The sequence below is a fragment of the Eumetopias jubatus genome, unplaced genomic scaffold, assembly GCF_037043125.1.
Source record: "Eumetopias jubatus isolate StellerSeaLion01/CBP00866 unplaced genomic scaffold, mEumJub1_p1.0 scaffold_7, whole genome shotgun sequence".
Classification (NCBI taxonomy): Eukaryota; Metazoa; Chordata; class Mammalia; order Carnivora; family Otariidae; genus Eumetopias; species Eumetopias jubatus.
The window spans coordinates 3,236,087-3,248,699 of record NW_028274813.1 but is presented as its reverse complement, the minus strand read 5'-3'; the positions used below and the strand labels follow the sequence as shown (position 1 = coordinate 3,248,699).

The 12,613-nt window shown below is 59.3% G+C and overlaps 1 protein-coding gene across 3 annotated transcripts in view; it reads left to right on the top strand.

The window, feature by feature from the left end:
- Positions 1 to 10,393, top strand: part of TECPR2 (tectonin beta-propeller repeat containing 2) — a 98,897-nt gene extending 88,504 nt beyond the window's left edge. For 2 of the 3 annotated variants that reach the window (XM_088024440.1, XM_028099880.2), the window contains exons 18-20: positions 7,394 to 7,535; positions 8,007 to 8,156; positions 8,467 to 10,393. In XM_088024440.1, coding sequence (XP_087880566.1) covers positions 7,394 to 7,535; positions 8,007 to 8,156; positions 8,467 to 8,618 — 444 coding nt within the window. In that variant the 3' untranslated portion in view covers positions 8,619 to 10,393. The remainder of the gene's footprint in view (positions 1 to 7,393; positions 7,536 to 8,006; positions 8,157 to 8,466) is intronic. The other variant, XM_028099891.2, reaches the window with a different exon arrangement.
- The last annotated feature ends 2,220 nt before the right edge of the window (positions 10,394 to 12,613 follow it).

The window sequence follows — 12,613 nt, the reverse complement described above, 5'->3', positions numbered from 1 at the left end:
GCCACTTCTTTGTTATTATCCCATCGGTTACAGATGTTTTCATGCCTGTGCCCCAGAATGAATGCATCAAAAATGCCAAGGCTTGGGCCCTCCTGAGAGCACCTGATGCAAGGCCCAGGTCTGTCTTACAGAGCCCCCTGGGTGACCAGGGGGAGAGCCACCGTTGGAATCACAGCTGTGGTGGCCTGGGGGGAAGGCGTTGTATATTGTGAACTGAGCCAAAAGCAGAACACAAAATGACATAAGCCAGATTTTTTTTTTTTTAAATAAAGAGCTTTACATAGGAAAAAAGCTAAAAATAAATCAAAGTATTAACAGTAAGTGTCCTCAAAATCACTTTTTACAATTTCTTATTTTGTTTTTCGTGTTTCTTTAACGAGCCTGTGGAAGGGTAGGGCCCAGTGGTTGGGAGTTTGTTTTGTCCACTAGCAGGCTGCTGGGACCCTGAGTCGTGCCCACCCTGTCCAGAAGCCTCTGGTGCGCTCGGTTTGACATGCTCAGGCTCACTTAGCTCCAGACTCTGCGGTGCTGGCGGGAAGATGCTGTGCGTCCCTCTCACGGGCGCACAGCCCGTAAACCTGAGGGCCCCACACTCAGTCAGAAGCTCTTGGGTCCCCTCACAGGACGGCCCAAGGAGGATGCACTCCTATGCTTCTGCAGGTGCTCTTCAAAGAAATAGCCTTAGGGATGGGTGACGTAGGTGAAGGGGATTAAAAGGCACAAACTTCCATTTATGAAATAAATAAGTCACGGAGATGGTCGACAATATTGCCATCATGTTGTTTAGTGACAGGTGGTGACGCCACTTACGGCGGGAGCCCTGGGGGATGTATGGAATTGTTGAGTCACTGTGTTGTTCGCCTGAAACTAGTATAGCACTGCATGGTAATTCTACTTCAATTAAAAAAATTAAACAGTAGTCCACGAACAAAAGAACAGATCCAAAGGTGACAATTACCAAAAAAAAAAAAAAATCTGAGTTTATAAAATAAATCCGGCAAAGGTCCAGGGAAGTGGCTAATGAATTGGGTGACAAGCACCATTGTCGTGGGTGAGCCACACGCTACTGCTCATGGTACGCGAGCACCAGGGGTCCCTGCTCCCCGGACCCCACACTGTCTCCCACCGGGAATGACCCTGACACCTGTTAGCCTCAGAGAAAGAGGAAGTCATTTGCTTTTAGCTGCAGTGATTTCTGACCCTAGGACGCATCCAGCCCCACCGGTCTGGCCGGCCCTCAGGTGCTCGCTTGTGACCGTGAGGCATACCCGAGCCCTGTAGGCAGACCAGCCATCTCCACTACCCAGCCTCCCAGCAGCCAACTTTGCAACCATTTGTTTTCTTCTTTTGGAAAGGACGTCAGTTTATTTCACTAGAGGACTCTCCCAGTCTTCACGCTCTGACTCGGCAGCCGCTGTGCTCACGTTTATGTTTATCAACCCGAGTGTGCCAGGGGCTCACGCCAGCCGGGCGACTGCTCTGAAGAATCCAGATAAGCAGCAGCCCTGCCCCAGCATGACACGGCCGGCACCTTGCAGGCCTGCCCTGAGGCTGTCCACCACCACCCCTGGGCTGGGCCATCTCTCGTCTCGCCTGGATTCTGGAATAGGCCTCCCCGAGGCCTGTCCTCCCAACAGCCAGGCTCATGTCATGTTACTCCTGTTTTCAGAACCATCTAGTGTCTTCTCACCTCACTCAGCACGAAGTCCACTTCCTCCCTCAGCCTGTAGCCTTCACGCCCTCTGACCTCTCCCCACTCTGTCTTAGGTCACTGGGCTCCAGCCACCCCGCCTCCTTCCTGCTCCCAAAACTGCACTTGTCTGTGGGCTCTGCACTCACTGGGCCTGCCCAACATGCCTTCCCGGGGTGGCCAGGTCAGGGAACCCCCCTGGCCCCCTCTCCTCCTGCCCCAAGGCTCTCCTAGCACTCCTCCATTACTGCATCGGTGTGTTCTGCCTCTCCCAGCCCTCCCAGTAGAATGGAAGCTCCTGGAGGCAGGTGTGTGGTTGGTTTGCATTTGAGGTTTCCCCAGTGCCTAGCACTGGTGCACTGAAGGTGCTCATTGTCCAGCAAGTGATTGTGTGACCCCCGATGGAGGTGTTCAGAAGGCAGCTGGTCCAAGAGCTCAGGCAGCATGAGCACCCCTGTGGGCGTGGCATGGTGTTCCGCGGGACCCAGTCTGGGAAATGCTGCGAGATGCTCTACTTCATAAGGACGTCCTGCTCTTCCTCTTCTAATGCACAGTTACTGGCATCCCTGGGTGCTTTTATTCGGGCTACCTGTGCTGCTCTGTCCTTGGAGACCTGGCCTATGTCCTGCCCTCTCCCCATGGCCTCCCCTCGGCTGTCCTGTGGGCAGGCCTCCAGCTGCTGGGGAGGGCCTTTACCTGTTTCGGAGGCAGCCTCCGTGCTGCCTGCTCCGTTGGAGTGAGGTTCACGTCCCGTGTGGGGTGTGGAGAGCAGGGAGGGCGGTAACTGGGTGCACACTCGGGCTCGTGTTCAGCTTCTGGAGCTGGGTGCGGTTACACGGCTGTGCTCAGATTGTGCAAACCCACCGAGCTATACGCTTAGGATTTGTGTGCTTTTTTGGATGCATGTGATCCTTCGGTAAAAAGTTGCCCTTTTATTGGATGAGAGCAAGCAAAGAGCCCAGCTCACACAACGCTTCAGCAAGAAGCAGGGAGCAGCGTGTGCATCCTGCCGGCGCTCCTCAACAGCCCCAGAAGGGAAGAGACATGGCCTCCGCCCTCAGGCAGGTGTACCTCACCGGGCCAGGCCAGAGCTTTGTGGGCAGGCACTTGAGTGGGGTGGTGTGAGGCTCCGGGCTTGTCAGGTGAAGGAGGGCATGCAGGGGGAGAGCGTGCGGGAAGGGAATGGTGGCAAGACACAGAGGAGGTGAGGTACGGACTCGGCTGAGCCTGGGCCGTGAGAGGAAGTCCCACTGCGTTCTGTGGGCCCAGGGCCCTGGGAAGGCTGTGACAGGGTGGCTGCAGGAGGAAGAGCTGCTGGCAGCCAGGACGGGGGAGTAGGGGGAGTGGGGGAGGGGGCCTGAGGATGGAGCAGAGAGAAGTTGCCTAGTCTGGCCTTCGGCGGCTTGTCTTCATCCTCAGCCTCCCTCTGCCTGCCTCTTTCTCGGGGGTTTCTCCACCCGCCCTCTCTCGCTGTCTCCCCGTCATGTCACCCCCCTTCTTTCTTGCCTGTCCCGTCACCACCTTCTGTGTCTTCCCACTGTTCTGCTTGTCCACAGCACACTGTCCCAAAAGCTAATGGCTTCAAACAGTAGCTTATTATCGTTACCCCTTGGATGCCCCTCGGATGCAGGCAGCGTGTGCGTGGATGGCCCCTCTGTGCGCCTGGGGCCTGGGTCCGAACAGGCCCACGAGTGCCTCCCTCCACCTCCACGTGGCCTTTGCACGGCCGACATCTCTCGCTGCTGGGCTCTGATGGGAACCCGGAGACCAGGTGCGGCCCTGCCATCGAGTGGCTTCTGCCATGTTTTGTTGGTCAAAAAAGTCAACAGACCAGATTCCAGGGGAGGGGACAGACTCGTGTCCCAATGCACAATGGGGCCACAATGCGGGGGATGTTGGTGGGGCTGCCTCTCCAGATGCCATGAGGACACAGTCCTGTTCCCTCTGCTTGGCCCCTGCCTCTCCCTCCCCACCCTGGAGCCCCTTCATCCTCCACGGAATGGGGCGGGGGGCAGGGGGGCCCTAGAGCACTACATCCCAAAGGGAACCCCAGGTCGTGGGGTGGAATAGGTGTAATATGTAAAAAAGCATGTTCCGTGGCCAAACGGGTGGATTAAACTAGGCTGACTAAACAGGTGTCCGTACTGCCCAGAGGGGAGGCGGTAAGCAGAAATGCCCAGACGCACCGGATTCTGGTACATCTTGCACCCCTCAGAGCAGGGGCAGGCACTCTGTGGCTTTGTGTGTGGTCCCTGGGGATCCAGCCCCCGGCTCACAGCCCTGCAGGCCCCCACCTGGCTGCCCAGCGGACAGGGGAAACTCAGCTGGGGCTCTGTGGCCTGGTGCTGGGAAGTGACCCGGGGTTTTACATGCTACTCTGATTTTATGTTGGTGACTGTTGTCTGGGGGTGTGCCAAGCCTCAGCGACTTCTTAGCAGCCTGGTCTTCCGCAGGGACTGGTTTGGGAGCATGGTCACTAAAAGCTTGTAGAATAAATTGCACAGCCCCTCCCCCCGCACACTGGCTCCCCACTGAGCCTAGTCCCACAGCTGCCGTGCGTCCCTCAGACTGCCCCCTCTCTGGCCACCCGCTGTCCCAGGGCTGCCTCCCCCATCACAGTGCTCCTTTTATTTCTTGACAGCACCTGTCCTCATCTGAAAGTAGCCTTCGAAAGCCTTACGATTCTTGCCTGGCCAATCCCGTCCCCTGCACAGTCAGCCTAGTCTGCCCCGCTCCCCCGAGACTCCCCGGGCCTGGTGTCTGCAGGCCTGATGAGCTGAGCCAGGGTTCCCTCATGTGCGGCCGAGGAGGGAGCCATTTGCTGGTAGGACTCTTAGGACAGACGCCTGTTTTCTCTCGAAACGATACAGATGGACAGGTGGCCCCTGCTGCAAGGCTGGGAGCGTGTGGCTGCTCGTGTGCATGTGAGCTCCTTGTAAGGGAGAAATTTGGAGTGGCCAGAGTCGGGCCCAGGGTGGGAGGGGAGACGGGAAGCTCCAAGTCTCTGGAAGCAAGCCAGCAGCAGCTTCAGGTCTGCCCAACTCCGAAAGCACTGGACGTTATTTTGAGGGCGATGCTCCCAGTGGTGGGTTAGGACGCAGCGCTAGTAACCACACTCAAGACGGTGGCTGCCCTCCTCCCTCTTTGCCGTCCTCCGTGTCTCCTGGCCTCCCAGCAGCCGAGAGCCACTGTTTGACCCAGGAGCTGAGCCGCTGGGCACCCGGTGCCCCCATCCCCGCCCCGAGGCTGGCTCATTCCTTCGTGACTCGAGCAGGTGGGAAGCCCCTGCCCAGAGCTGCTGGTGATGAGAAGGATGGCAGGGTGGTGAGAGGGGTGGAGGTTGAGCCCCCAATCCCTTGACGGGGCGGAGGGAGCACGGTGAGCCCCTCTGCCCATGTGCCCTGAGAGGGTCTGGTGGCTGGCCTGGCAGGTGTGTGATGGCCGCATGACAGCAGGGAGCCCCCCCGTGCGGATGCGTCTTGGGCACGAGGCATGTAGAGTGACCGCGCTCACCACAGCCGGGAGCTCAGAGCTGCACGTCAGCACCGAGTGTCCACTGGGTGACTGCTTTGGGTTCTGTTGAGGCAGCCCAGGAAGGCAGGGCCTAAGACCGGGGCTGTAACAGGGACCACCAAGAGGCCCGGGGAAAACGGGCAGCGTCGGTCAGTAGGGGGAGGACAGCCAGACCCCAGGTTCGTTGCTCACCAGCACTGCCGGTGACCAGAGGCTGGGACCGAACAGATGGCTCTATCCTCCCGGGCAGAGAAGCGTTCGGCTAAGGGGTGGGCAGCCCTGGATGAACCAGAGCAGGTCAGTGGGTGGCAAACAGGACACTGAAGGGGATTACTCTTGTCCTATGAAAAGTGGACAAGGGACCAGGAGATGTGGAACATGGACGCAGGCTGACCGGGGAGTAGGGCAGGGCAGCCGGCATTGTGCCCACTTGGGGACAGGAAGCCAACCCAGCAGGAGACGTCACTGCCCAAGGGAACATACTGGAGGGCAGCTTGAGCCAAGAGGAGTCCTCCTGTTGGGTGTCAGGACCCGGGGGTTGGCTGGGGCCAGGCCAGGTGGGTGGCTCCACATGGGCCGTTCACAAGCACGGGGGTTTACAGAAGAGACAGCAGGAGTTAAATGATGCCCTTGTTCTCAGCTGACATTGGTCATGAGGTCACCGAGGGCCAGGCCTGTGCCTGGTGGGCAGGGTCACTGGCCTTCTGGCCCACCAGTTCCTGCTTCCTGCCGTGCACACCGAGGGCTCTGTCACGGTCAGCCTTGCCCTTGTCCTGTCCTGTCTGAATGAAAAGCGGAGTAGAAGCGAAGGCTCAAGTGTGTGGGGAGGCCCACCACCCCAACACCCACCTCGTCCCTCCCCAGGCCACCCGCCCCCTTGATGGAACTCCTGGGGGCCGTCACACGCCTCCTCCCCCTGCACCTCTGTCACAGTCCCACAACAGCAATAGTGGATCTCAGTGGATTTTATTTCTGTAGTTTTTTAAAACATTTACTTATTTTAGAGAGAGAGAAAGGGAGCGCGCAGGGGGTGGGGGGAGCAGAGGGAGAGACAGTCCTAAGCAGACTCTGCACCGAGCACGGAGCTCGACGCGAGGCTCAATCTCACGACACTGAGATCAAGACCTGAGCCAGAATCAAGTCAGATGCTTAAGCAACTGCACCACCCAGGCGCCCCATTTCTATGATTTTTAATTTTTTTCTTAAAGATTTTATTTATCAGGGGCGCCTGAGTGGCTCAGTCGTTAAGCGTCTGCGTTCGGCTCAGCTCGTGATCCCAGGGTCCTGGGATCGAGCCCCGCATCGGGCTCCCTGCTCCGCGGGAGGCCTGCTTCTCCCTCTCCCACTCCCCCTGCTTGTGTTCCTACTCTGGCTATTTCTGTTAAATCTTTAATCTTTTTTTTTTTAAGATTTTATTTATCTATTTGAGAGAGAGACTGAGAGAGCACATGAGAGGGGAGAGGATCACAGGGAGAAGCAGACTCCCTGCCAAGCAGGGAGCCCGATGCGGGACTCGAGCCCGGGACTCGAGCCCAGGACCCCGGGATCATGACCTGAGCGGAAGGCAGACACTTTAACCGACTGAGCCACCCAGGCGCCCTCTCTGATTTTTTAAATTAAACTTTATCTTGAGAAAACTTCAGGCCAACAGAAACCCTGCAGGTATATTTCAGTAAAGTCCCATAGGCCCTTCATCCAGACTCAGCCACTGGTAACGCTGTGCCATGTTTGCTCTCTCCGAGCATGAGCCGTGAGCGTGGGGTTGTGTGGGGACCTCAGAGGCCCGGGTCCTGCAGCACGTGTCTCCCCAGAGCCAGCCTTCCCTTTCCCGGCCTCACCTGTTGTCAGGCAGAGACGTGGACAGTGGCCACACCATGCTCTTCTGTTGCTGCCCTTTGCCGCCACCTGCCTGTCCCAGCCCGGGACCCCCGTGTGCACCTCCTGCATCCTCCTGCCCTCTGGCCCTCAGGACATGCTGCTGCGGACCAGCTGGGCGTGCTCGTGTGCCGGGCAGCACCCCCGTCTGGGGTCTGCCTGCCGTGGCAGGGATGGCGTCCCGCCCTGTGAGGTCTGCTCTGCCTCCCCCGGCGCCTCCTGTCCTGTGTCAGGCTCAGGCCTTCCGTCCTTGCTCTCCAAAAATAATGTACCCCACCACCTCCTTCCCTGAGGAAAGTCTCTTCTGGCTTGCAGCCCGCAGGGGTCACGTTGGTCAGCGTCCACTCCAGTCCCAACGACCAGATGCTGTGGGCGCTCGACAGCAGGTGGAACGTGCACGTCCGGGCTGGCATCACCGAAGAGATGCCGGTGGGGACCGCCTGGGAGCACGTGCCAGGTAGGACGTCAGCGCGTCGTGGCTGCCCCCGGACACAGGCACCCACTCTGTCCAGCAGCCTGTGTGTACACGGCAGGCCCGGCCTTTGCTCTCGGGACCTTGTTTCCTTTCTGCTGTCCTGCTGAGGCAGGCGAGAGCAAGGGCCTGACTGAATACTCCTTGTCTGAGGGACCGCTTTGCCGAACTGCTGCCAGCCCCCTTCCCTCAGAGTTCCCGTGGGAGGACTGCTTCCAGACTGCCTGGACCCTGGGGTCCCGTGGCCTTGGGCTCGCGCGGCTTCGCTAGCTCGGGCGGGGGGGCACCCTTTCCCTGGGCCACCGCTCCAAGCCCCGCAGTGCAGGGCACGGTCAGCACGGGGCCGCCCTTGGTCGACAAGACCCAGTGGTGGGAGGGAGCAGCCTCGTGGGGCAGGGTGGTCTGTCCCACCCGAGCCGGGGGCTCAGGACAGACGGACGCCGTGTTGGCGCGTAGGCCTGCAGGCCTGCCAGCTCGCACTGAGCACCAGGACCGTGTGGGCCCGCTGCCCCAATGGTGATCTGGCCCGACGGTACGGCGTCACTGACAAGAACCCCGCGGGAGACTACTGGAAGAAAATTCCCGGCAATGTGACGTGTTTCACAGGCAAGTGCTGGGCTCCGCAGGGCTCGGGGCTGCGCCGCTCTCCTCGGTTTCAGGGCTCGCCCTCCCAAGAGCCGAGGGTCACACCTGAGGGAGGGCACCCAGCACCCTGCTGGCCAGAGTGGCCTGGGAGGACAGGGCGCGGGGCCACCCACTTGGAGCTGAGGAAACTGAGGCCCAGATTGTGGGTGGCGTGTCCAGGGCCCACAGCTAGAAGGTGTCACGTCAGGCCGTGGAGCCGGCCCGACTCCCCCTGCGCTCGCCACCCAGGCTGGGTGACTCACGAGTGTGCGGCTGCCTCTCGTCCCTGCAGTGACCTCGTCAGATGAGCTGTGGGCAGTGGGCCCCCCCGGCTACCTCCTCCAGCGGCTGACGAGGACGTTCAGCCACTCGCATGGTGCCCCGAGCAGCCACGCCACCACCCCCCACCCCGAGGACCTGGAGGACGAGTGGGAGGTCATCTGAAGGAGCCTCAGGCAGGGCCGCTCAGGAGGGAGGAGGCCGAGACGGGTGGCGGACACGGTGGTTTCGGAGTCGCTCGCTCTCGGCCACGCCTCATCAGCTCTTGTCCAGACACGTCGGGCCGGCTTGGACAGCCCACATTTGCTTTCATCCGTGTTTGTTTCCGTCTTGTTCCAGAACCCACAGCCTCAGCCAAGCGGTCCGGAGCCGTTGCCGGAGCGGCAGTGCCTCTGAGCTCTTGCCGGCACCGCCTCCGAGTGCGGCAGCGCCGGCCTCCGCCCCGGCCTCTCCAGGCCCGCAGGGGGGCCGAGCCGGGGAGCCGGAGGTCAGTGCGCTCCCACCCATGAGGGGGGTTCGCGCCAGCTTCGCAGTCACCACAGGGACCCAAGTTCTGGCACATTCCATGCTGGACACGCTGGCGGGGAAACCAAGGCCGTGTCTGCGAGGTGGGGAGCTGGTCTGTGCCAGGATGCAGCGCACGCGCGCGCACACACACACACCCCCCCTGGCGTGCACACCACCCACACCCTCCGGGCCCACTCAGGGCGCGGCACGCTCGACACACGTTAGCCAAAACAATAAAGGCTGGTGGATGACATGCAATAGAAAAGGTGCACGTGTTTCCCAGGCAGCCGTGGCCCCGGGAGGTGTGGTCGGATGTGGGGGTGTTCAGCCACGGGAGCTCACTGAGCACGGTCTTCGGAGTGATGTCTAGTGCTGCTGGTGGACCTCATAACGGCCAGAAGCGTCCTCACAGGATGAGTCTACTAATTATTGCCTTTTTTGTTTGTTGTATTACAAACCTGCATAAGATACCTCATTTGAAATCAACTCTTAAAAATTTAGAGGAGAAATGTATTTTCAGAAACCAGTGGAAGGCTTTTCGTTCCTTCGCGTGGTTTGCCCTGAACCTGCACTGTCCTTAGCTGCAGCCTCGCCACGTGTGGGCATCCCCCCGCGGGGCCATCGTGGGACCTGCCGGCTGGCTCCGAGCGGCAGCCGGCCCCGTGGGTGGGCCTTGGGTGGACACCCCCGGAGGTTCAAACTGTGCCCACGCCAGACGTCAGTCCTGGGGGTCCTCACTGGGCATCTGGGCCGTAGGCTCGGCAGCCCCAAGCCCAGTGCCCCTCTGTCCCAGAGGCAGCTCCCTAGCGGGACCCCAGCCTCGCTGCTTTCGTTAGGCTGCCTTTGGCCCAGGGCCCCATTGCTCGCTGCCTGTTTTCCACTAAGTGAATGTGTCCGGGAGCCCCCGGGCCACAGGCGAAGAGCGATAAAATGTGTTCTCTGACGGGACCCAGCCAGCCGCGAAGATGGAGGCGTTCCAGGTCTAAATGAGGACAAGAAGCTGAAATCCCAGATCCTACTTCACACTCCACTTCTGTAGAATCCTTGTTTTAGAAGTTGGGTGACGGCCGAGGCCGGCTGCGGCCCCCCCTTTGTATGTTGTGCCTTGCCCGGCCCCCCTCACACGGCACAGCTCGCCTCAACCCACGGGACTTCAGTGCAATTAAACCCAAGTCTAGTTTGATACTTTTAAACTACTTTTAGCTTCAGTGCTTTGTACGGTTTTTCTTTCTGGTTTTAATTTTTAGTTGTGCTTTGAGACAGTGCAATAAACTAGACTTTTTCCAAACTGGTTGAGTCTGGTGTTTGGGCTGTGAGCAGGGGCCCCCGGCAGGCACTCACGAGGGTGCCGTGCCCACCTGTGCTGGAAGAATCTGCCGCTGGCGTTGGCCAACCCAGCCCCATTCCCAGGACAGTGTGGTGGCCGTGATGTTTAAATGTGCACCAACGTCCCCAGGGCGGTTGTCCCGAGGGAACGGTCCCTCCAGAGGTGGACGTGCCCCCGGTAGCCACTGGGAAGGACACCGTCAGGCAGAGTGCAGGGCTGTCTCCGCGTGGAGGCCCACCGAGGCCGGGCGGCTGTGGGCAGGCTTCAGACAGGTTCAAGCCCCTGGGTCTGAGGCTCCATCCCAGACACAAAACCGAAGGTCAGCAGCACCCTACTGGAAGCCAACACACGGGAAAGGATCCTGTTCATAGCTGCAGGACACATTGTGTGCCACGGAGACCTGAACGAGGAATGTCCGACTCCTGTCGGAATGTCACACTCTGCCAAAGACATCGAAGAAAGCTTGAATCGAGAAGACATGTCCAATGTCCCTGATGAAAGATGGACACTGTGTAGACATCTGTCCTTTCCAAAGGGTTTGACTCAGTTTGTCAGAACCCTCACTGGGTGGGCGCCTGGGTGGCTCAGTCGGTGAAGCGTCCGCCTCCGGCTCAGGTCATGATCCCGGGGTCCTGGGATCGAGCCCCGCGTCAGGCTCCCTGCTCAGTGGGGAGTCTCTCCCTCCCCCTACTCTTGTGTTCTCGCTTGCTCATTCCCTCTTTCTCTCTCTCCCTCTCAAATAAATCTTGAAAGAAGAGAACGCTCACTGGGATGGCTTGTCAGGGGAGGCAGGGAAGAAGTCCCAGAATGACGTCTGTGCCCACAAGTGCCCCCAACTCCCAGACGTGTGCCTGAGGCTCCTGCACAGCTCCGTGTCCCCCTAGAGCCCCTGAGGGGGCTCAGTGACGCCGTTGCCTCAGTGACACTCGGGTTCAGTAACTTGCTGGAGGTCACACGGGGGCCACTGGGATTGGAGCCCAGCTCTGGGGAACCCCAGACCAGCGCCGTGTGATGCCCCCCCACTGTCCTGGGAAGAAACAGGTGGGAATTACCAAGAGTGCTGACAGCAGCAGGCGAGTTAAGTACGGCGTGGGAGGGCGGGCCAGGGACGGCAGGCGGCCGGACTGGACCCGCGGGGAGCTGGCACGAGGGCACATCGTAGGGGAGGGGACAGGCGGCTGAGGTCAGGGCGATGTGCCCCCACCCCTTCATTATGTGGACCAAATATCAAATGGGTTAAAATCTTTAAACCAGGGGCGCCTGGGTGGCTCAGTCAGTTAAGCGTCTGACTCTTGATCTCAGCTCAGGTCTTGATCTCAGGGTCATGAGTTCAAGCCCCACGTTGGGCTCCATGCTGGGCGTGGAGCCTACTTAAAAAAAAAAACCTTGGGGCGCCTGGGTGGCTCAGTCGGTGAAGCGACTGCCTTCGGCTCAGGTCATGATCCCGGGGTCCTGGGATCGAGCCCCGCATCGGGCCCCCTGCTCAGCGGGGAGCCTGCTTCTCCCTCTGACCCTCCCCCCTCTCATGCTCTCTCTCCCTCTGCTCTCTCTCTCTCTCAAATAAAAATCTTAAAAAAAAAATCTTAAAACTAGGGGGAATAGTATCTGATTTCTGGATGGCAAGGCAAGGGCTTTCTAGACTCAAAAGTGATGGGAAAAGCCACAGAGGAAATTAAGTATATAGATTTGATTTCCTCAAAATATTAAAATGCTATAAATTTAAAACCGCACTTAAAAGGTGGGAATTGCGGCATCACGGATGGTGAATATATACCTTAAAAACGTGTACACACCAGTCGGAGGAACACCCAAGGCCCTCGTACGGACACCGACGAGAGGGTGTCGCTCAGCAAACGCCTGGCGCCCAGGTGGGACGTCGACAGAGCCAGGAGAGCAGCCTTAAAACCTGCAGACCCACCAAGTCCACTCTGGGACCTGTCCCCAAGAACAAATCCTAAGTTGCGGGGAGACATATGGCGCAGGCCTGTTTGTGACCCCGGCCTCTAGGAGCTGCCTGACAGGGTCGGGAACCACTGTCACAGAGCGGGGGGCCTGGGGGAAATGGACCACGACCGGACTGCATCCACATGCACCGTCGGCTGTGCGTAAGGACGTGGTCTGGCAGAAGACCGTACAGAGGGTGAGAGAGAGGGAGAGGGAGAGGGGGAGACGGGGTGGGAGGGAGAGAGAAGGGACGGGGAAACCATCTAAGGCACGTGCGCTCGTACCCGTCTAACTTCCGGTGGGTTTGCAAGAGGGGCACCGGGGGCCGAAGGAACAAGTTCCCTACACAGCTGGTCACGGTGGTTGCCTGTGGTCTAGACCT